General features: G+C 39.8%; 2 protein-coding genes across 11 annotated transcripts in view; one reads left to right on the forward strand and one right to left on the reverse strand.

The window, feature by feature from the left end:
- The window catches only part of LOC149463234 (uncharacterized), a 300,678-nt gene that overhangs the window by 152,116 nt on the left and 123,964 nt on the right, over nt 1-24,598 (reverse strand). For 9 of the 10 annotated variants that reach the window (XM_089675400.1, XM_089675399.1, XM_089675398.1 and 6 more), the window contains one exon: nt 4,110-4,219. The exons of the other annotated variant lie outside the window; for it this stretch is intronic. In XM_089675400.1, coding sequence (XP_089531526.1) covers nt 4,110-4,219 — 110 coding nt within the window. The remainder of the gene's footprint in view (nt 1-4,109; nt 4,220-24,598) is intronic. 10 annotated transcript variants of the gene reach the window in all.
- Nucleotides 1-24,598, forward strand: part of LEKR1 (leucine, glutamate and lysine rich 1) — a 208,692-nt gene that overhangs the window by 27,075 nt on the left and 157,019 nt on the right. The gene's annotated exons all lie outside the window — the stretch shown is intronic.

Genomic DNA, 24,598 nt, shown 5'->3' on the forward strand with positions numbered 1-24,598 from the left:
GCAAAATAAAGCTGACTCAAAACACAATATATTTCCTCTTTGTTACGCAGTACTAATTTTTGTTGTTGACTGCTGTTTCACATTGTGTTCAATCAAGCAAACAATAACATTATGGTTCTTTCTGTTTTGTTGTAGATGGTCTTTAATATGTTACCAGTATGACCTTCCATGACCGTGCCATGTTATGCTTACTCTATAATATTCTTATCGGGGTAAAAGAGGAAGTATAACGATTTCAAGTACATTGTGGAACTATTGTTTGTTCACATACGGGAACCTACACTGCAATCTTTACAGCCTACTCCTTGCTTATGATTGTTAGACTACATGAAACTAAGTTGCCTCTCCTGTTTGTGACTTTTTCTCATTAAATGAGGAATTGATGCCAGTCATTGCCAGATAAATGTAAACTTAAATGAAGAAACAGAAAAATGTGCGCAGTGTTGACACAAGTATCTTTCAAGAATGACAGCCATCTAATATAAACCCACAGCATGTGTTTCTATGCTGTTAGAAATGGACTAAAACCGGTCTTTAAAATCTTTGATAATAAATTACTTCCCATTACAAGCAGGTAGAGAGATGAGTAAGGGCTTGTTTTACTGCTTGTTAAGAATATCTAAGTAATTTAATGGCCATTGGCAGGGCACATGTGAACTTTAAGGCTGGCATGATGAATATGATTACATTTATAATATAGTAAATTGAACAGACTTTTTGACGTCACAACAGTTGCAGTGTTTCTGTAATCACTTCAAGTCCAGACACTTTCACCCCCTTCCAGTGCAGGCCAATTTTCAGCTTTCAGTGCTATCACACTTTGAATGACAATTGCGCGGTCATGCAACACTGTACCCATATGAATTTTTTAGCATTTTTTGAGACAGATAAAACTTTATTTTGGTGGTATTTATTCACCACTGGAATTTTTTTTATATATAAATGAAAAGTCCAAAAAATTTTAAAAAAAGTGCTTTTCTTATAAAATTTTGCAAATAAATAATCTTTCTTCATAGATCTTGGCCAAAATGTATTCAGCTATCTTTTTAGTAAAAACAAATAACCCAAATTAGTTTATAAACAAAAAGTATAATTTTTTTATTTTTTTTACATTTGTATTTTATTTTTTTAATATTATTATTTATGTTTTGTTTTTTGTCACCCTAGCAGTACAGTGTCACCTTAGTGACACTGTACTACTTGTGGGGGGTGATAAAGATGTTGTTTTCTTTTTTTTACACTGATTGCTTTTACACCCATAAAAGCTGTAAAAGCAATCATTTCTCCACTCTGGCTGCATTCCTGTGATTGGTCACAGCTGGTCACATGGTACAATGCTGTTGTGAATAGCCTTGTACCATGTGACCTCTGTGATCATTCACAGATTTCACACGTAAGCAATGATGTCAGAAAGTGACCTTAGATTGTGCACCCCTTGAGGGTTAGGGACTGATGTGAATGTATAATACATATATGTAAAGTGCTGCGTAAATTGATGGTGCTATATAAGTACCTGAAATAAATAAATAATAAATACTACTATTCATGTGATCACTGATTGGCCAATCAGTAATCACATGAATCGGGACCTCACACAGGTCCTGTACAGCGATCTGTGTTCTGCTGTGTCCCAGGCAGTGCGCACAGGCAATGGGTGCGGGGGAGACATTTAGAAATGTCCACCCGCATCGGCAACGCTCCCGTCCGGCCGTTTATTGACATGGGCCGGACAGGAAGAGGTTAAAAACACTTAGCTGTCTTTTTCTAATTGTTGTCTGCTAAATTTCAGGTCAACATTAACAACAGTAAAATTAGTAAAACAAAAGGTAAACTAATGCACACTCAATTCACAACATCAGTGCATAAATGGGTGCTGGAACCATTTATGGAAAGACCCAGAAACATTAGCAACAGACACTAAGTATTCGTTACCTGTAGTTCCAACATGCAAATTACACCCTCCTAATAAACCGTGTTCTGTAAAATGTCATAAATGTAATTGAGTTTTAAAACTAAAGTCTAGTCATTTTTCTATTTTTGGGGGGGGGGGGGATATGGCACCAAACTCGTTAGTTACATGTAATGGGTTATATCCCTTGTCCTGCAGGCTGCTGCTTCTTGTAAATATTTTCCTTTTAGTGCCTCCTTCAAAACTATTGGCCATTGCCCTAAATGGCTATCTTTTGGCACTGTGAGAGGTAAAATTAGCCACTGCTAGTGTGAAGAGTTGAACTGCTTGCTTACCCTCTTCTGCCCTTTCCGCCATTTAGAGAGCTTTTATTACTATTCACCCAATACAATGCATTCTGCAAATGGCCAGTAGATATCCTGTTATTAAAGTGTTCCTCCATTTCTAGATTGCGGTGTACTGTACATTAAAGTGTTACTAAACCCACAACAGTAAAATCTGTCTGTATATGCAGTAAAGCATGCTTGTTATACTCACTGTGGGACTTAAGGGGTTAATACTCTGCATTGTGTGAAAAGGATGCTTGATCCTGTCTTCTCTGATCCTCCCCTTTTTCCACGTTCCCCATATCATCTCCTGATATAACAGAGCCTCGGGGACACTCTTCACATGCTCAGTTTGGTATGTACTGCTGAAGAATTTTTCTTTTTCTTGGGATTTCAGTTTGTTGTTCAACTGAGTTGTGCAGTTTATAGGTTACATTAAAGATGGAAAAAGTTCTGAAATTATTTATCTTTGTCTCATTTTTTTACATCACAGGAACCTGACATTTTAACAGGGGTGTGTAAACTTTTTATATCCACTGTAGTTACATTTTAAAGCTGTCCCACAGCCCACACATTTTCATATCACTACAATCAAGTAAATTCAAGTATAGCTCTAACCCTCTGAACAAAAATAAAAAAGGCAAGCTCAGTGATGCAGTAGAGCTTATAGATATCAGATCCGGTGAATTTGTTATTCACGTTTTCCGGGTAATCATGCTACCAGCCTGTAGCATGCTACAGTTTTCTAAAAGTGCCCCTGAGGCAGAGTAAAACATTGTGACGTCATCACGCACTGGAAGAAAGCCTTGTGCAATGGAGTCAAGAGAGCGTATTGTGTCATGTCCCTGAGACTTGTATGCATTCATATCCTAATGCTAGATTAAACACTATATTCTGTGAGTGCAATCTTTTGTTTTGTTTTTTTAAATAAATTATACTTTTTGAGCGTCTTCTCTTTTGTGCACCTCTCTTATGTCAGTGCCCATTAAGAGAGATCAAGGAAGGATCCTATTGCTGGGCTAATTTAATCAAGTTCATTTAGACCTTCTTTTCATTAAGGGGTGAGTGCGTGTGTACATTGGGACTACCCTTGAACTAGTGGAAGAAGCACCATTGAGCACAAGTGACTTGTGATTAATACTACTGCAGCACTGGGGACTCTACTTAAAGCAGAACTCCTGGCAAAAACATCTTTACATTTCCTTGTGGCTGATTTCCTACCTTCACGGAATTTGTCATTCATCGTCTGGTTTACTCAGTAGTTGCTCTGAAATAGACTATTTTCAAATCAAACCATTAATTCTCTTTGGTTTCCTGCTTGTAAGACCAGTGGCTGCTATGCCTCCTATCCCGCCAGCCACTGGTCTTGGCACATCCCTTCTGTAGTTCTTTCTCCAGGAAGCAGTGATGTAATTCAGCCCCACTTGCAGTGGTGGGCAGACCAAGACTCTCAAACACATTCAACATGTACAGTCCTAGTATACCTGCCAACATTCACAACAATTTTCTGTGGTTGATGGGAATTGTAGCTTTCTTTTAATGCAGATAGAGAGGAGAGGATATGATGTAATCCCTGCTGTAACACTTCCTCCTTGGCAGAGTAGATGCTGTTATCGTTTGAATTACAGAGATGCATGAAAATTCAATTAGACTCTCCTCCTAAATGGTAAGGATTTTCAAAATTTTATTAACGGTTTACTGTTTTGAGTAGGGGAGTGTACTAATAAGTGATTATTTTGCCCATCCCAGAGTTCTTTTTTAACCTCCCTGGAGGTATTCCCGAGTGTAGCTCGGGGTAAAGTTTCAGCACCACAAGCGGTAACCCCGAGCTACACTCGGGAATACCCTGCAGCGCTGCTCCCTTCTTCACTTACCTTGTCCTGCGCTTCCCCCTGCAGTGTCCCTTGCAATGTCCTCCAGCGGATGCCGGCATCTGTCTTCTGGGTTCCGTTCCCTGCGACGTCAGGACGTACGGGGGACGGGACTGGCGGGAAATTTGAAAGTTGTAAAAGTGACATTCATTAAATTCACTAAAATCACATAGTAAAACATTATTGTATTAAACCATTTCACATACATTTTGTCCCTAGTGCTTTGTCCTGTGCCCTGCCTGTATTTTTTCTGTTCTTTCTGCCTGGAAACTGAGAAATGTCCATGGCGTTCAAAAAGCGTCCCTTTAGGTCAAAAGCGGTTTTAGACCAGCTAGAGAACAACGATAGTAAATTAGAACCACTTGCAGAATTGAGTGATAATGATTCGTGGGGAGATTCGTCATCAGACACTAAAAACGATTTTGCGACTTTGCTCAGTGATGGGCGCTATATTTCAAATTTCAGTGTATTTGGTTTGATTATATTATTTAATTAAATTTATTATTATTATATTATTATTTTTATGATTATTTATTAAATTATAATTTATGATTTCATGTTTCACATTTTAACATACCCGGGATGTTTACTAGACTCTTGTTCGGACAGATTTCAGTGTGTTATTCCTAAAAATTACAGGCCTACAATAAAAAAAAATACATATTTCCATGCAAAAAAATGTACCGCTGTCGGCACAGAAATATGGACATAATCAGACCGCTAGGGAGGTTGATGTGTTTAAGAGGACTCTTGCTGTTTTATTATCAGTGGATGGATATTGATGAACTGCACTATGTGTTTGAAAAAAAACTATGTGTTTGAAAAAAAATGCTTATTTTATTTATAACCATTTTTGCGTGTTACACTAAATTCTAAAGCATTATTATTATTATTGTTGGATTATGTTGAACATATATCAATTGGTTGTTCATTAATATTTTTTGTATGTAGTGATTCATTTTCTGTTATGATAGATATTACCGGTAAATGTTGGGAAGCGTTGCTTCAGTTAGTATTTACATTATAGTATACTTTATATCCCTTTAATTTACGTGCATGTTTTATTTTAAATATTTTTAGTCTAATTAAAACCTCAGAAGGCCTCATTAAATGAATATAGTTTATATTTCTATTACCATGTACAGTAAATCTAAATTACTATTTTTAAATGTAGTACAGTCATCTTGATGTTTTCCCGATTCTGTGGCCATGAGGAACATTGATCTACCAGTAATTTAAACTAACAAATATATTTTCCCTTTTTTTTCACCCAGAATACCTGGTAGGGTGTTTCCTCCTTTGAATCATGACCTGGATTAATTTGTAGGTGCTTCCCATATAATTTTATTTTCCATTTTTAGACTAGAAAATATAAAGAATTCCATTATATTGTTCTGTGTATGCAATACTGGAAATCACCCAACAGGTTTTAATTTGTAGTGAGTGTAAATTATTTGTGCATAAAAACTACATGGCTTAATTAGGTGATATTCAACAAGTCTCCAATTTACAAGATCTTCACAATGTTTGACCAGACAGCTACATATCACATGAGATTCAGTGAATTTTAATATAAGTGCCAAAAACAAATATACAATCTAGGAGGGTAAAATTGGGTCAATCTGTATTGGAGAAACATCTGTATCTCCTTGTAGATAGAATAAATAACACCAAACAATGCCTAAGGCCAGCCATACATGGGTCGATCTCCGAACGATTTTTCATTCGAAAATCGGACCTAAGAATAATCGGCCGATTTCCGCTCTGTTAGTGGGGCAATGAAGCCAGCCGATTTTCGTGTTTCCTCCCCATTTTGTTTATCGGGCATGCTGGAAAATTTGTGAAAAACGACCGATTGTCAAAATCATTGGTGGCACCATCGGATTACAGAACGAAATACATTTTTTATTTTCGATCGAAAAATCGTTTGGAATTTGACAGAACACAGTAGTGTCATAGCAGCTGATGGTAGGAAGGGATTCCCTATCCAAAACAAGTGTCAGAGAGCAGCCGTGCCAGTAGCTCTTTAGAATAGTGAAGATTTAACTTGCTGCCTCCAGGAAAGGTAAGACTTGCGTTCAGCAGTCGATTTTATCAGCGTTTCAAATTTTTTTTAACTCTTCCAGTTTCTGATGCTGTCCAGAGCCTTTTTTCATCATGAAAAATGCATGCAAAGCGTTTTCAAGGTACTCAGATGGACAAAATGCTGAACACAGGATGTTCCTACCAAGCTTGTCACACATTGTAATGACCAATTCACACCTCAGACCTCTCCCACCCTTGGAAACAAAAGATATGTTAATGACCATTCACACCTCAAATTCCTCATGAAGACCCCCTGCCAGCTGACCTTAAGAACTCACTCCACCAGACACCTTTCACACACTTGGAAACAAAAGAAATTTTGATGAGCAACTCACACCTAAGCTAATCTCAACACATACTACTCTCTCTGCTTCTACTCTCTGTATCTCTCTGAAACAGTCTGAAATAGTTAATAATTTACCACTTTTCAGTGCATTCTGGGCATTTGGGAGGTTCCCCTGTGCTTATCTTTAAAAATGCTTCTAAACGCAAACGTGCATACACGCGTTATGCAAACACGGCTAAACAGACGTTTTTTAACCTACATTTTCCAGCAGTCAGTTTCCATCATTCAGAAGTGTCCCGTGTACATGGGGCCTTAAGCTTACTCTTTACCAGGATGACTTTGTTTTGGTATTAATTTATTTACAGAAAAGGGTTGCTTTAAGCCAACAAGCTGCTTTCTTGTATTAAAAAAGGGAATGCCAGTGAGATACTTACATTTGTCCTTGCAATATTTAAATCTTAGCCAAAGTATGCAGTCAAATGTTGATGTCCTGGAACTGGAAGGGCAGCTAAAGTAGCTGTTTCATTTTTATACAGGAAGAGTTAAGGGAAACTGTAAGGCTACGTTCACACTAGCGTTGTGTGCAGGCTGCAGAGAGGCGTTTGGGAAGCGTTTTTACCACTTCCCAAACGCCTCTGCCAATTCTGCACATTAGAGCACATGGTGCTGTTCTAACGGGAGCGTTTGCGTTGCGTCGCGGCAAAATGGACGCCTCTGGTCGAGTCAGGAGGCGTTGAAGCCTCCTATTCTCGTCTATGGTGCCGCTCTGCAAATGCCTGGCCGGCGTTTGCGGTGCGGTTGCGACGCGGTTGCGGAACGTTCTGGAGCGGTAACACCACTCAAACTGCATTATAGGCGTTATAGGCGTTTGTGGGGCGTTATTAATGCTCGGCAAACGCCTAGCAACCGCCGCTAAACTGCGCATGCGGCGTTTGCGGAGCGTTTGCCGAGCGTTAAAAAACGATCCGCAAACGCCAGACGAACGCTTGCCAAACGCTATATGGACGTTTGGCAAGTGTTGGTAAAACAGCCAAGTGTGAACGAGCCCTAAGTCCTCATGCACACATGTTTTTACAGCAGCTGTTTTTGTTTTTTGTCATTTTTTTCTACAGCCAGTAAACTCCCCAGCATGTTATCGTCTATGTCCACGCACACATAGGCTTTAATCATAATTTTTTGGCAGGAGCGTTTTCTGGCTGGAAAAAACCCCAGAACTAGTGGCTTTCAAGAGGAGTTTTTTAGCTGTACAAATGCTCTAACACTGATAAAAGCTGAAAAACGCCAATAAAAGCTAAACAGCCCTAAAATATGCAGCTGTCCGACATTTATGAGCGTTTTTGAGCCTGAAGATTTTGTGAGAGTATAAGTCCTCATGCACACTGGATGTTGTGATAATGCTGGTACCGTTAGCTCTGTAAAGTCATGTCAAAGACGTGAGTTTTTCAGCTTTTTTTTGTGTTTTTGCATTAGCATTTATCAGCGTTTTGCCGCGTTTAGTGGTATTTCCCACGTTTGCTGTTTTTTTTAAAAAAAAAGGTCCAAAAATGCTGGTTTGTGGCGTTTTACCGCATTTTGCTGTGTTTTTCAGCATTTTTACAGCTAAAAAACTCATCTAGAAACCCACTAGTCCAGTGTTTTTTTTCCAGCCAAAAAACGACCCTGCCAAAAAACTTTGATTGCATGGACACAGGATAACATGCTGGGAGGTTTACATGCTGTAGAAAAAACCGTCAAAAGTCAAAAACAGCAGCTGTAAAAAGTGTGCATGAGTATTTACTGCTATAAAATGCAAATGCTAAAAAACAGTAAAAAAAACGCTGAAAAAAGCTAATGCAAAAAAGCTAAAAAATGCAAAAAAGTTTTTTTTTTGCAGCATTCTACAGCTAATGCTACTAGCATTTTTATAACGTCCAGTGTGCATGAGGACTTATGGTTTGGGGTCATTTTTACTTCAATATTTATTTACTTTCTAAACTGATATTTTATTTTATTTGATTTGACCAATTACATAAAATCTTTAAAGGGTGCACCCATGAGATATAATTTAAACCTTTGCCCCCAGAGTATTTACCCCCCTTCCTGACTAGGCCATTTTTTGCTTTACGCCGCTGCGTTACTTTAACTGACAATTGCGCAGGCAACACTGCACCCCAATGAAACTTACATTCTTTTTTTCCCCACAAATAGAGCTTTCTTTTGGTGGTATTTGATCGCCTGTGCATTTTAAATTTTTTTGTTATAAACAAAAAAAGACTTGACAATTTTGAGAAAAAAACAATATTTTTGACTATTTGCTATTAAACATGTCCAATAAAAAAATGTAAAAAATTTAATTTTGTCATAAATTTAGGGCAAAATGTATTCTGCTACATGTCTTTGCTAAACAATAATCCCAATACGTGTAAATTAATTGGTTTATGTGAAAGTTATAATATTTACAAAAGGCGGTATATATACTGGATTTTTTTTCTTTTTTACTAGTAATAGCGGCAATCGGCAACTTATAGAAGGACTGCGGCGGGCATTCTGACACTGGGGGGGAACTGACTTGGTGTCACTGACATCCCCAGTGACACTAATACAGTGATCAGTGCTAATAAAATGCACTGACACTGTTCTAATGGCACTGGGCAGGAAGGGGTTAACATGTGGGGCGATCAAACGGTTAACTGTGTTCCGTTTTACAATGTGTGCTGTGTGTGTGCTTTCAACTGTAAGCACACTGCTTTGTATGGCTCTGCTATGCAGGGGAGAGAACTGTATTGTTTACATACAGTTCTCTGCCCCATCAGAGATACTCGGCAATCACTGGGCGCCGGCAAGTAATCACCGCCAAGGCCGCGAATGGCTCCTGTGCGCCCCCTACATGGAACTGCAAAATCACGTGTATATATATATATATATATATATATATATATACGTGATTTTGCGAACCCGTGCTGCCCTGTAGCAGTATTTCTGTTTTTGGGCAGATGGGAAGTAAAGATACGATTAGGAAGAGGTGTAGGGAGCTGGACTGCTGTTTTAAGATGCTATTTCAGCAGCAGAATAGAATCCTGGTCTGGAGTCTGAAGGATATGTGTACATTGCTGTGTGGAGAGGAAAATTCCTGACACTTTTGAGTAAAGTCCAGAAATGTGATTTCTGCTAGTCAGTATTTCCAAAATTGACTATAAAGCTATGAATAACAGAAATGAGTTCAGCATCAATAATTCAAATATACGTCTGCATTAGTAACAGATCACATTTTAAATCTAGCAATTAAATATCGGAACTACAAGATCACATTCAAAATTCAGCAATAAAATATCATCACAAATTATAAATAAATTATATAGGTGCAATCTTCTCATCCCCAGATTAAAATAGTAAATAATCATAAATCTTTACAATGAAGTTTACTAAAAAATGGACTGTACTAAAAATTATACATTTTATAATATAGTATGAAAGCAATATATTTTCATATAAAGGCTAAAAACCGATACAGTACATTTTATGATAAAAGTATACAAGGTGGAAAGAGACTATGTATAGATTTGGCTGTATCTGTGTTTAAACAAGAAGAAATAAAAGAAACTCATGAATCGTTTAAATGTCTATACATGTCTTTGAGGTGTGTATTGCAGTGTTTTGACATTTCAGTTAAGTCGTGAGAAGGAAAAAAAAGGGCACAGTCACAGCCCTTTCCCCAAGCTTCCACTAACAACTGCCCACACAGTAAAACGCTGCTTTTAACTGTGTCGGCCAGAGTGACCGGGCCCTTCATGTAAAAAAACAGAGAACGTGGGACCTATGAGGAACATTGTGGAGAGATCAGAGTAGAAGGAAAAGAACACACACTTTTCACATTAAAAAAGGATATGCTTTAAAGGGATAGTTCACCTTTACCAAAAAACTGCTTATGCAGGTAAGGGGTGTCTGTAGGTTCGAAACAAACTGTGCAGCTCTGACTAAAGTTGAATTATACCCTTGCTATAGGTGTAGGCCATTTACGTACCTCTTGAAGCCTGACTGGATTACTCCCAGGATGTTGCTTTGTGAGGCCTGGTCATTACTGCTCACCTCCTCCATCACAGGAGTGAGCTCTCAGACGCTAAGCTCAGAGCTACTACATAGGGGAGAGAAAGAGCATGTGAGGGGGTCTGAACCAGAGAAAAAGCTCACTCCTGTGATGGTGGGGCTGAGCAGTAAATGGCTAGGTCTCACTTAGCAACATCCTGGAAGTACTTAGCAACATCTTGGGAACATTCCAGTCAGGGTTAATGAGGTACGTAAATGGCCTACACCTATAGCAAGGACATTATTCAACTTTAGTCAGAGACACAAAGTTTGTTTTTATCCACAGGCACCCCTTACCTGCATAGGCAGTTCTTTGGTGAAGGTGAACTATCCCTTTAACATGCCAATTTAAAAACAAACATGCCCTCTTATACCAAAGGTGTTCCTGATGGTAGGAGGCAGGAAGGTGATCTGAGTAGAGGACATTCTAGTATGGATAGGATGAGGAGAAGAAGCTGGGATGTAATGGATGTGGCAGCAACGTGGGTATATGTTAAAACAGAACTTCAGGCAAGACCAGATAAAAATTAATAGCCCATTAACAGTAAGAATAACAAACCCAACTTTTGCTGGTTAGAGATTTCTTTCATAACTTTTTTTGCCACTAGATGTTCTTAGTCCGATGGCAGGAAGTACCTGTACGTCACTCTGGCAGTATTAGCACAGCCCCCCCCTCCCACCCAGTATTACTGCGAGCGCCAGATTGAGGGCAGTAATTCTAGTACTAGACCTCCTGTGCAAATCTAAAGTGGTAACCTGTAAAGGCTTTAAAGCGTCACCTATGAATACAAATTTACATTGCATGTGCAATTTTGAAGCATGTCATGTTTGGGATCTATTTACTCAGCGTAACATTATCTTTTATACTTTATCAAACAATTGTACAATATATTCTGCTTTTGTGCGTTTAGAATAAAAAATTTGCGATTCAAAACTCTCTGTGCAAATACTGTGTGATATAAAAAGTTGCAACACCCACCATTTTTTTCTCTAGGACCTAGGGGTCTACTGTTTAAGGGTTCAAAGTAATTTTCTAGCCATTAAACTGTTTTTTTTCATGTAAACAAAAAGTGTCAGAAAAGGCTTGGTCTTCAAGTGATTAGAAGAGTGGGTTGGGTGTGGCAAAAGCTTCTAATGTTGCCCATGAAATGCCAGGAAAGTAGACATTCCAAGGAATTTGCTAAGGGGCATGGTGAGTATTTTGCAGATCTCGTTTGTTTCCACAAGTTTTTTGAAAATGAAGAAAGAAAACAAAAATTTATTTTTCTTTTCTTATTTTCTTTTTCAAAACCTTGTGACAAAAATGATATCTGCAAAATACTCACCATACCTGCCTCTTATCAAATTCCTTGGGGTGTCTACTTTCCAAAAAAGGGTCATTTGGGGTGGGGGTGGGGGGGGGGGGGTATTTGCACTATCATGGCATCTTAGGGCTTTCGAAACTACAATAGGTAGTTTGGAAGGGACATGAGAAAATATGCCCTTTGAAAGCAGGAAGGTGGTCATTGGATTTGAGGGGCCTGTATGTAGCTAGGCTGCCAATAAGTCTCACACATGTGGTATCCACATACTCAGGATAAGTAGCAGAATGTGTTTTGGGGTGTTATTCCACATATACCCATGGCATGTGAGAGAAATATGTCATGTAAGTGACAACTTTGCGTAGAAAAAAAAAATTCTGTAATTTTCGGAAACGTTGTGGCAAAATTTAAAATTTTCCAAGGACTCAACATGCCTCTCAACAAATTCCTTGTGGTGTCTACTTTCCAAAAAGGGGTAATTAGGAGGGGGTTTGCACTGCTCTAGCATTTTAGCACCCCAAGAAATGTGTCCGTCAGAAAGTAAAAGCTACATACATTCCAATACATATATCATAGTTTGTAGACGCTATAACTTTCACGCAAACCAATTAATATACACGTATTGGGATTTTTTTTACCAAAGACATATATCAGAGTACATTTTGGCCTAAATTTCTGACTAAATTTGAGTTTATTGGATATTTTTTTATAACAAAAAGTAGAAAATATATTTTTTTTCTTCAAAATTTTTTTTTTTGTTTATATCACAAAAAATAAAAAACCCAGTAGAGATCAAATACCACCAAAAGAAAACTCCAGTTGTGTGAAAAAAAGGACATACATTTTGTTTGGGTGACCACGCAATTACCAGTTGAAATAGCGTAGTGCTGAATAGCAAAAAAATGGCCTCTTCAGGCATTGGGGAAATCCTTCCGGGGCTGAAGTGGCTAGTCTTCAATTTGCCATGGAGCAATTTTCTTAACCTATTTTTATATGCTTAAAAATAATGGACCTTCTTCATTCAGTGCATGTCAGCATCTCCATTACTGAGAAGAAATACCATACAATGCATGGTAAACTTATAAATTTGCCAACTTAATGGATCTCAAAGGATTTTGAATCAGACAATGTGATCAACTTGACCCCATGCAACAAGCAATTTATCAGTATTGTTTTACAGTAATTTAGCATGTGTGGCCAACTTTAGATTTTCTTAGCAACAGTCTTGTAGGTTGGAAACTAAAGAACTGGTTGCCATACAGTATACAAAGTGTACTGCTTGCCTCCTAGGGATGGCCAAAGCAGCGCTCATTGTGTTCATGTTTGCATTGAACACCTCCTGCCAGGTTTCATAAGGTGAAACACAGACCATGAGAGTTCATGCAGTCACAAGGTGAAACCACACACCATCATTTCCTGCTTCTTACTGAGTTACATCTGTTTATACACTCTTGACTGACTGCCTTGAAAATACTGTAACTGACACCTTAGATATATTTGAGGCTTTTTGCATGTTCTACAGAATTTTCCTCTTGCGCAGTGAAATATTACACTGGGGGCAAGCAGAAATGGCCAAACAACCATAAAAAGTAATATGTGACTGCTTTCTGAAAGCTTCAACTGCAGAATATGGATGTCAAGACATTTTTGTTTCATGGAAGAAAATAATGTCAAATAGATGATAGCTTTAATGATAGCAAAAGTAAAATGCTGCAATGTTCTTAATGTCTTTTCTAATAAAGACATATAGGCATACAATTTTCTTGCCATGAGCTTTACCTGGTGGGTATTGGTACCCCTTTGTGTGGTTACCTCTGGTGGCAGAACATTACTGTTTTTTTTTCACTTACGTACCTGAAATTCTTCTGTCAGGAGTGGCAGTTCTATAACCCAGTGACAGTTCTATAACCCAAGGCAAAGGACAGGACTGTAGTTACCGTAATTACATTTGTGGGCTATTTTACAAATTGTGATCATTTGTTTCTGTACTTTGTTTCTCTTATGACCATGTCTAGATATTTGTGGTCTAGAATTTGTGGGGGGAATGGGGTTCTGGAGGAGATAGAAAGCTTGAAGCCATCTCTCTTTTCTCTTGTTTGGTGGTCTGTACAGTGGAGAAGTATACAGTGGGGCAAAAAAGTATTTAGTCAGCCACCAATTGTGCAAGTTCTCCCACTTAAAAAGATGAGAGAGGCCTGTAATTGGCATTATAGGTAGACCTCAACTATGAGAGACAAAATGAGAAAAAAAATCCAGACAATCACATTGGCTGATTTGGAAAGAATTTATTTGCAAATTATGGTGGAAAATGAGTATTTGGTCACCTACAAACAAGCAAGATTTCTGGCTCTCACAGACCTGTACCTTCTTCTTTAAGAGGCTCCTCTGTCCTGCACTCATTACCTGTATCAATGGCACCTGTTTGAACTTGTGATCAGTATAAAAGACACCTGTCCACAACCTCAAAACAGTCACACTCCAAACTCCACTATGGTGAAGACCAAAGAGCTGTTGAAGGACACCAGAAACAAAATTTTAGACCTGCACCAGGCTGGGAAGACTGAATCTGCAATAGGCAAGCAGCTTAATGTGAACAAATCAACTGTGGGAGCAATAATTAGAAAATGGAAGACATACAAGACCACTGATAATCACCCTCGATCTGGGGCTCCACGCAAGATCTCAACCCGTGGGGTCAAAATGATCACAAGAACGGTGAGAAAAAATCCCAGGACCACACAGGGGGACCTAGGGAATGACCTGCAGAGAGCTGAGGCCAACGTAACAAAGGCTACCATCAGTAACACACTACGCCGCCAGGGACTCAGATCCTGCAGTGCCAGACGTGTCCCCCTGCTTAAGCCAGTACATGTCCGGGCCTGTCTGAAGTTTGCTAGAGAGCATTTGGATGATCCAGAAGAGGATTGGGAGAATGTCATATGGTCAGATGAAACCAAAATAGAACTGTTTGGTAGAAATACAACGTCGTGTTTGGAGGAGAGAGAATGCTGAGTTGCATCCAAAGAACACCAAACCTACTGTGAAGCATGGGGGTGGCAACATCATGCTTTGGGGCTGTTTCTCCGCAAAGGGACCAGGACGACTGATCCATGTACAGGACAGAATGAATGGGGCCATGTATTGTGAGATTTTGAGTGCAAACCTCCTTCCATCAGCAAGGGCATTGAAGATGAAACGTGGCTGGGTCTTCCAACATGACAATGATCCCAAACATACCGCCCGGGCAACGAAGGAGTGGCTTTGTAAGAAGCATTTCAAAGTCCTGGAGTGGCCTAGCCAGTCTCCAGATCGCAACCCCATAGAAAACCTTTGGAGGGAGTTGAAAGTCCGTGTTGCCCAGCGACAGCCCCAAAACATCACTGCTCTAGAGGAGATCTGCATGGAGGAATGGGCCAACATACCAGCAACAGTGTGTGCCAACCTTGTGAAGACTTACAGGAAACGTTTGACCTCTGTCATTGCCAACAAAGGATATATAACAAAGTATTGAGATGAACTTTTGATATTGACCAAATACTTATTTTCCACCATAATTTGCAGATAAATTCTTTCCAAATCAGCCAATGTGATTGTCTGGATTTTTTTTCTCATTTTGTCTCTCATAGTTGAGGACTACCTATGATGCCAATTACAGGCCTCTCTCATCTTTTTAAGTGGAAGAACTTGCACAATAAGTGGCTGACTAAATATTTTTTGCCCCACTGTATATCAATATTTAAGCAGACCCCCTCCTCCCCACACAAAAACACATATGCATGCTGAGCTTAAAACACTGTGCAAAATGTCAGAAAAAAACATTTAATTTTGCCGTACCCCTGTTTTACATTAGTGACATAGCCAGAGCCTCACAAAAGGTCCCTAGGATAGCTACATCACCAGTGTCTGCCCAGGTGATCTCATTTTAAAGTGTGAGATCTTGCAGCCTTTTGCATCTCATCTCACGCATGTGCCATATGACATTACACTCATAAGTGGGAAAGAAAACGTTTTCATTCTACAAGATCTCGTGAAATTTTGGAAGCACCCCAGGGGAAGGGTTTCTTTTTTTAACAGATGAGCGTAATAGTGCATGGCACATGCACAAGATAAGGCACTAAGCTCATCAGTGGGTTGGGACAGAAGATGGAAAAAGAAGCTAGCCAGCAATACATTTTTTTTAACCGAATGACGGCTACTGCGCGGTTGTCCAGTCCTGGGAGGGAGTCATATGACGTCCTCCCAGAATGCGCCCTCCATTTTTTTGTTTATAGCACAATAAATAAAACACACAACGGCAATTAAATACCACCAAAAGAATGATCTATTTGTGTGAAAAAAATGATAAAAAGTTCATATGGGTACAATGTTGCATGACCACGCAATTGTCATTCAAAGTGCGACAGCACTGAAAGCTGAAAATTGGCCTGGGCTGGAAGGGGGTATAAGTGCCTGGTAGGCAAGTGGTTAAATGGTGGCACGGGTCTCTGACCAACATGGGGGGAGAGGGAAGAGACAAGGGGTTAAAAGCCAGCAGGAGAAAGGTTAATACTGCTAACTTTAAGATTTGTATTAAAAATGTAACATTTATTTATTATAATTACTTATTATGTGGGGGGTGGGGGGGTCGCTTTAAGCAGACCAGTATGCTGCCTCCAGTAGTACATTCTTGCATTACTTCTTACTAAAATAATGATGTGATACAAAGAATGGAGCTTTACAAAGGTCATTGTCATTTCTAAAGTCTACATTTATCCCTGGCAGGGGGCACTGATTTTAAAGCATTGGTGGGATGCTGCTTAAACTGGGATATTTCAGAGTGGCTTCTAAGTACAAGTAAACTTTTACTGCAAGTGAATCATTCACAAACTTTGTTTTTACCAAAAATGCTGTATTTAAAGGACAACTATCACACAATTTTATGTTGTTAAATGTTCATGGATAATGCATATAATAAAATTCAGTATTTTCATTTTCATGATTTCACATACCTTATTTTTCATTTTTTTTTCACCTTTCTATGCAAAAAGGTTTGGTGATCTTTTGGACAGAGTGAAGGTGGATGAGAACACCTTTAGGTTTTTATTGCAGTTTGTGCCCCCATTAGGGAGATTCATCCTCTCTTCCCTCTTTTTTTGTTCTGTTTACCATTATCATCAAAAGTGAAAGTTAAAGAAAACCCCAAATTTCGGGTTGTCCTCAGAAAAGTAATAGAGGGGAAATTCTCCAATGAGGACACTAATACTGGTGACCTGGGGGTCCCCAAGTAAATCCCTTAATTTGCAGGGATTTTCCCTCACTTCCTGTTTTGGCTATGAGACAAAAGGTGAAGGTAAATCTCCCCATTGGGACACAGATGGCAAAAAATAAACTGACCTGGGCCATCACCCATCACCCTTACTCTATCCAAAATGAAAAAAAAGTTCTGCTTATAGTTCTGTTTTAACACATGTTAGTTTGAAATGCACATACCACAAGGCAGTTAAAATTGCATCATTACCACTTTTTTTACAATGCAGCGCAACACAGCTCAAGGTATGCATGCTGTGGTGTTCTGCAATGCAAGTGTGTTAGGGTTACAATGTATTAGTGCTTTGGGGTGTCACTAAAAATAATTGCACTACTAAGCAACATTGTGCTTTGCTAATGCATGTTAAAACATTAGATTGTTTTTTATAAAAAAAAAAAGCTTTCTGCTCAGTTTGTTTTTGTCCACAGACACCCCTTAACTATTCCTTTAACTGCTTAAGGACCGCCCTATAGCAAATATACTGTTACAGGGCGGCCCCTGTGCACAGAATCACGTATATATGTAATTTTGCATTTCCGGGTAGGGGGCACTCATGAGCCGAGCGCGCCCTACACGCACCGCCATTCATGGCCGCGGTTGTCAATCACTGGGTTCCGGCCAGTAATTACCCAACGGCGCCCAGTGATTACCAAGCATTTCCGACGGGGTGACAGATTGTTTTGTTTACAAACAATCTTCCTCCCTGTTAGCTTGAGCACACTGCTCGGGATGGCTGTGCACAGTACAGCCATCCCATCAGTGTGCTTACAGTGAAGCACACACCCCCGCCCCCTAGTAAAACACTCCCAGCACACAGTTAACCCTTTAATCGCCAATCAGTGATACCAAGTTATATAAAATATGGAAAAAAAAGTGAGCGCACTCCAGTGAGCGACAAGTGCACAAAAAGGAACTACAAGCCCTTCCAACCAAAATAAACAATATAAGTGCAGCGCTACAAACAATATTCAAATGACAAAAAATGTAAACGATTGTCAGATATAGGAATGTTGAAGATGATAAACAGTTCAGTGAAGGGGGAATCACAGGGCATATGGGTGTAATCCAATCCCAGGAATAGATAAATTGCCTGCTTACCAGAAGCGCAATTAAAATGCGCATGTACAGATTACATGTAGCCGGAATCCCATGTAGGCGCTGCTTTCTAGTACCCAGATGGTCCGTCGGTGGTGGGACGATGCTGGCCTGGTCGGAACACGCTGCACCTTGGATCCACACAGAGAGCCTAAAAATTGCTGGGGCTGAGGTATGGGAACTCAGTACCAGGTGCAAGGAGTAAAAATACTCATAGTGTAGTATGTTTTAAAATAATTTATTCGAAACGTAAAGCCATATAAATTTACAAAAACGCATGCCTGCAGCCTGTAGCCAGTAAATGCAGCTTCAAAAAAGATGATCCTAAACACTGACCAGTAAAAACCATGGGTGGGCCGCCGGACCTCCTGACCCGGCGGCGTAACGTCAAGGCGTGCAAAGGCTCCTCCTAGACGCGTTTCGTGTCAATACACGTCCACTGTAGGGGTGATGCCATGCATGCCTGACGTCTAATTGCCTCTTTATATGTTTAAAAATCGCGCCAAACCGCAATAGCGCCGCCTCGCTGACAATCGGCGCTACTGCGCATGCGCGGGCGCCATTTTCCTGAAGTTTGGGAACCTTAAAGATGGCCGCCGCGTGTCCCACTGCGCATGCGCGAACGGTCCGGTCGCCATTTTCTCGGTTGGATATAAACATCCAGCCGATCACCAGTGCGCCTGCGCGAACCGGGACGGCCGCCATTTTCCTGTAGATATTCAAATGCTAAGGAGGGGACTGGAGCCAGAATGACTGATTCACCGCTGAAAGGAAAACAGTCAGGCGACAGTCCCATAGATATTTAAAAGCTGTGTACCTTACAGGAGGGACTGCATAAATATACTCTTGGTTATTGGGGCATAAAGGATGATAAATATATGCCTCACAGAAGGGACTGTATATATATATTCTCCGTTTGTTGGGACATAAAAAAGGGGGGAGGGGTCAGGATTTTATAATTCCTTGTAACCCATGGTGATATGACACATGTGCATGAAACACGGGCGCCCATCTTGCATAGATCCACTATACGTACATATATGTATCCCTAAAACTAATAAGAATAAAGTAAATCATATGAGGTATAAACTCAAAAAATGTATATATAAAAATCGAAATAATAAAATATTCCATGGTCCTTAAATTAAAAAAATATAACATTCATATAAATGTATACATCATAAAGATGATAATTATGATGCGTCTACTGACATAACGCACCAGAATTACCCCCTTTGGGCCCACTGGAATAAATGCGGATCCATAAGTACATAAAAATATCAAAACATCAGAAACCCCAATTACAAAGGAAGAAGATGTAAAAAGGAGCATCTACAAGATGTTATAATTGATACATCAACACATATAAACACATGTAGAGGAAGCGAATATTTAAAAAAACTTCCTTAGGAAGTGACCTAAAACAGGATATATGTTACAACTGCCCAGATACAGTAGAGTGACCAGAATTACACTAAAAACACTCATAAAAAACCACATATTGAGAACCGTTGTGTAAATATAGGGGGTTATATGAACTGCCAACCACTAAATTGTCATATGTGAGGTCAGTCCATATACGGGCTTCAGCTGTTATCAATGAAGCAATTTAGGTCCAGTTCTACGTTGTGACCTAACGGTGTCATAGATTTCATCTCAAAGATCCATTTAGTCTCGAGACGCGAGACTTCCCTACTTCTATTTGAACCCCTCCAGTGGTGTTGTACAACATCAATACCTGTAAACCTAAGGGTAGAGGGATCCCTGTGATGATGGTCCCTGTAATGCTTAGATAGGGAGTGCTCACGAAAACCCCTTTTGATATTATAGACGTGATCGCGAAGGCGGTCACGAAGTCGCCTCGTAGTCCTTCCAATGTATTGCTTCTGGCACGGGCACTCCAGAAGATACACTACATAACGTGAATTACAGGAAATGAACGTGTTTATTTCATAATCTTTCCCAGTTGTAGTGGAAGCGAAAGATTCAACTTTCCTCTTAGATCTATTACCATACTTGCATATTTGGCAATTCTTACAGGGAAAGAAACCCCTCAGATTACCAAAGAATTTAGGATGTGTGGGTGGATCCAGTATGTTGGGGGCAATGGTGTTACGAAGTGATGGGGCCCTTTTAAAAATAATTTCCGGATTTGTAGGTAAGCACTTAGAGAGAATGGGGTCCGCTCTGAGTACTTCCCAATTTTTGGTCACAATGTGGCGTATTGTCTTATGCTGAATAGAGTAAGGGGTGATGAAAGGACAGAACAGATCTTTCTTTGGGTTAGGTGGTCCTAAGAGCATATCCTGTCTATCCAGTTTGGCTACCCTGTCAATTTCCTGATCTAGGGTTTCCGCCGTGTAGCCTTTATCCAAAAACCTTTTCCTTAGGATCTTTACCTTTTCATGATAGGTCCCGATTTCCGTACAATTACGCCTTATCCTCATAAATTGACTTTTAGGGATGCTATTTAGCCACTGCGGATGGTGGCAACTATCAATCGGGATATAGCTGTTCCTATCAGATGTTTTAAAGTAGGCTTCGGTGCTACAATGTCCTCCTTTGTTAAAGATGGTAATATCCAGAAAATTCACACTATTAATACTGTACTCATACGAGAACCTGATGTTAAGATCGTTGTTGTTAAGTGTGCCAAAGAAGTTAATGAGAGAAGTTTCCTCCCCCTGCCATAGGAGGAGGACATCATCTATGTATCTCCTATAGAATAGCAATTCGGGCCAATCTCTAGAGTAGATGATGTGCTCCTCCCACCTTGCCATAAACAGGTTAGCCAGGCTCGGGGCGAATTTAGCGCCCATTGCTACACCCCTGGTCTGTAGATAGAAATGATTGCCAAACCAGAAGTAGTTGCTTCTCATTGCAAAATTCAAAAGACTCAAAATGAAGGTTTTATGTGTGGCGGAAACATTACTAGCCAGATTAAGATAATAGTCTGCAGCTGACATGCCATCATCATGGTTGATGTTACTATACAGCGATGCGACATCAGCTGTCACCAGGAAAGTTGTCAACTCAGGATTCCAATTTAAGGTACTAACTTCATTCAATACTTGTTTATTATCTTTAATATACGCTGGGGTAGCAAGGACCAGAGGTTGTAAAAAATAATCAATGTACTGTCCAACTTTAGAACAGAGTGACCCGATGCCACTGATAATAGGTCTACCGGGGGGGGGTGTGTGGCATTTTTGTGTACTTTAGGCAAATAATAGAAAACAGGAAGCTTAGGTGCCTTAGGACATAGAAAATCTTTCTCCTTGTTGTTAATTACATGGAGTTCATGTCCCTGTTTAATAAGATTCTTTAGGGTTCGTTTAAAAGCAATAACAGGGTCCTTAGGGAGTATGATGTAAGTATCCTTGTCACCAAGTATGTTTAAGGCCTCAGCTACATAGTCTTTTTTATTTAAGACGACTATTCCCCCTCCTTTATCCGCAGGCCTGATAACAAGATCCTTATTATCCAGGAGTGACTTCAGACCTATACCAAAATCCTTAGGTTTACAGGGGTGCTTAACTCTGATATTCTCTAGGTCCTTAATCATTAATTCTTTAAACACATTGATGTAAGACTGTTTATGTGGTGGAGGATTGAAAAGGGAAGCATTACGGAGGTTAGAGTAATGAGGGTTAATAGTTAAGTTATTAGAGGCTGTGACTTTACTAAGAAAATGTCTTTTAATTGACAATTTTCTTGCAAATTTATGTATGTCTATATAGGCCTGAAATTTGTTAAATTTAGTCTTAGGAACATATTTCAAACCCTTATCCAAAACAGCCAATTCCTCTTTAGTAAGGGATGTATTACTCAGATTATATATACCCTGACCGCTTACGTTTTCCTTTTCTTTGGGTCTGTTGACCCTCTTTCCTCCCCTGCGTCCTCTGCTCTTACACTTCTTTTTCGTGTATGACCGCCCCCTAAAAAATGCATCTCTGACTGGGGGTCATGATAATGGTTAGGGTGGTGGTTCGAGTTCCTTATATCGTTACGATAATTGTCGCGTCCCTTATTATAATTATTATTATTACCTTTAGTAGTATTCATATTGGGTCCTCTCCTCTGTTGATTACCGTGTACTTGCCCTTTAGAGTGAGAATTGTGATGTTGGGGTGATCTCTGCGTGCCTCCCGGTCCCTCTTGATAATAACCACTATTGGGGTAGTGCATTGGTTTAAAATTTTGTTGTTGGTAATAATAGACCTCCTGCTTGGGAGATGCTGGGGCTCTTTGCATACCCCCAGGTCTGTTCTGATAGTAGTCATTATCACCACTAGGATAATGCATTGGTGTGGAGTTCTGATATCCATAATAGTGAGCCCCCTGCTCAGGGTAAGTTCTCCTGGGTTGGGATGGGTGCCATCTCATATCCCTTGACCCAATGTCAGCCTCCTCCATATCATATAGGGGTTCAAACCTATTCTGGACAGGGATCGATGGATACTGATTCTGGTGATGTTTTTTAGGTGGTCTAGATTTAGAGTGGCTATCATGCCTAATCTGAGAAAAATTATGCGATGCTATGGGGCGCCTTGGGGTGCCCGGAAGAGGGTCCTGAGCAGAATCCACTTTAGGGAACTGCCATTTGAAAACCAGATTTTCTTGGTAATCTTTGGTATCCCTAGAATATTTCTTCCGTTTCTTATTTTTCTGTGTGCGTTCCACACTTTCCAGATACAATTGTAATTTATTCGATTCTGCAATGTACTCAGGTGTGCCTTTATATGGGGTGAGTTGTTCCCTCACTTTATTGATTTCGATATCCAAGTGGGCTAATTTTCTCTTTTTTCTGGTGATAAGAAATTTTAATAAATCTAAGCCCATATTATTGAAAAAGTGGTACCACTCCTGTTCGTTATTAATGTCACCTGTTTCGGGTGGAACCTCCCATCTAAGTGACCTAGGGACCATATTCTCCTTGATGTATCTCTCTAAAAGGGATATGTCCCATAATGTCCTAATCTCAGATGAGGCGATATTCTGCAAATGCAAAAATATACCACTAATGTCATCAGCATCAGTGTCTGCAGTGAAAGTGTCGTCTGGTATATTAGGTCTTTTAAGCCTAAGCTCGAAGATATCCATAATGTATGAAAATAGAAAATAGAATGCTGCTCAACCAAATAGTAGTAAATCAGACTATATAAAATATGGAAAAAAAAGTGAGCGCACTCCAGTGAGCGACAAGTGCACAAAAAGGAACTACAAGCCCTTCCAACCAAAATAAACAATATAAGTGCAGCGCTACAAACAATATTCAAATTGCTATTCTATAGGAGATACATAGATGATGTCCTCCTCCTATGGCAGGGGGAGGAAACTTCTCTCATTAACTTCTTTGGCACACTTAACAACAACGATCTTAACATCAGGTTCTCGTATGAGTACAGTATTAATAGTGTGAATTTTCTGGATATTACCATCTTTAACAAAGGAGGACATTGTAGCACCGAAGCCTACTTTAAAACATCTGATAGGAACAGCTATATCCCGATTGATAGTTGCCACCATCCGCAGTGGCTAAATAGCATCCCTAAAAGTCAATTTATGAGGATAAGGCGTAATTGTACGGAAATCGGGACCTATCATGAAAAGGTAAAGATCCTAAGGAAAAGGTTTTTGGATAAAGGCTACACGGCGGAAACCCTAGATCAGGAAATTGACAGGGTAGCCAAACTGGATAGACAGGATATGCTCTTAGGACCACCTAACCCAAAGAAAGATCTGTTCTGTCCTTTCATCACCCCTTACTCTATTCAGCATAAGACAATACGCCACATTGTCACCAAAAATTGGGAAGTACTCAGAGCGGACCCCATTCTCTCTAAGTGCTTACCTACAAATCCGGAAATTATTTTTAAAAGGGCCCCATCACTTCGTAACACCATTGCCCCCAACATACTGGATCCACCCACACATCCTAAATTCTTTGGTAATCTGAGGGGTTTCTTTCCCTGTAAGAATTGCCAAATATGCAAGTATGGTAATAGATCTAAGAGGAAAGTTGAATCTTTCGCTTCCACTACAACTGGGAAAGATTATGAAATAAACACGTTCATTTCCTGTAATTCACGTTATGTAGTGTATCTTCTGGAGTGCCCGTGCCAGAAGCAATACATTGGAAGGACTACGAGGCGACTTCGTGACCGCCTTCGCGATCACGTCTATAATATCAAAAGGGGTTTTCGTGAGCACTCCCTATCTAAGCATTACAGGGACCATCATCACAGGGATCCCTCTACCCTTAGGTTTACAGGTATTGATGTTGTACAACACCACTGGAGGGGTTCAAATAGAAGTAGGGAAGTCTCGCGTCTCGAGACTAAATGGATCTTTGAGATGAAATCTATGACAC

This window comes from Staurois parvus, unplaced genomic scaffold, assembly GCF_062004578.1.
Source record: "Staurois parvus isolate SC_StPar_1 unplaced genomic scaffold, SC_StPar_1.0 ptg000155l, whole genome shotgun sequence".
NCBI classification, from domain to species: domain Eukaryota; kingdom Metazoa; phylum Chordata; class Amphibia; order Anura; family Ranidae; genus Staurois; species Staurois parvus.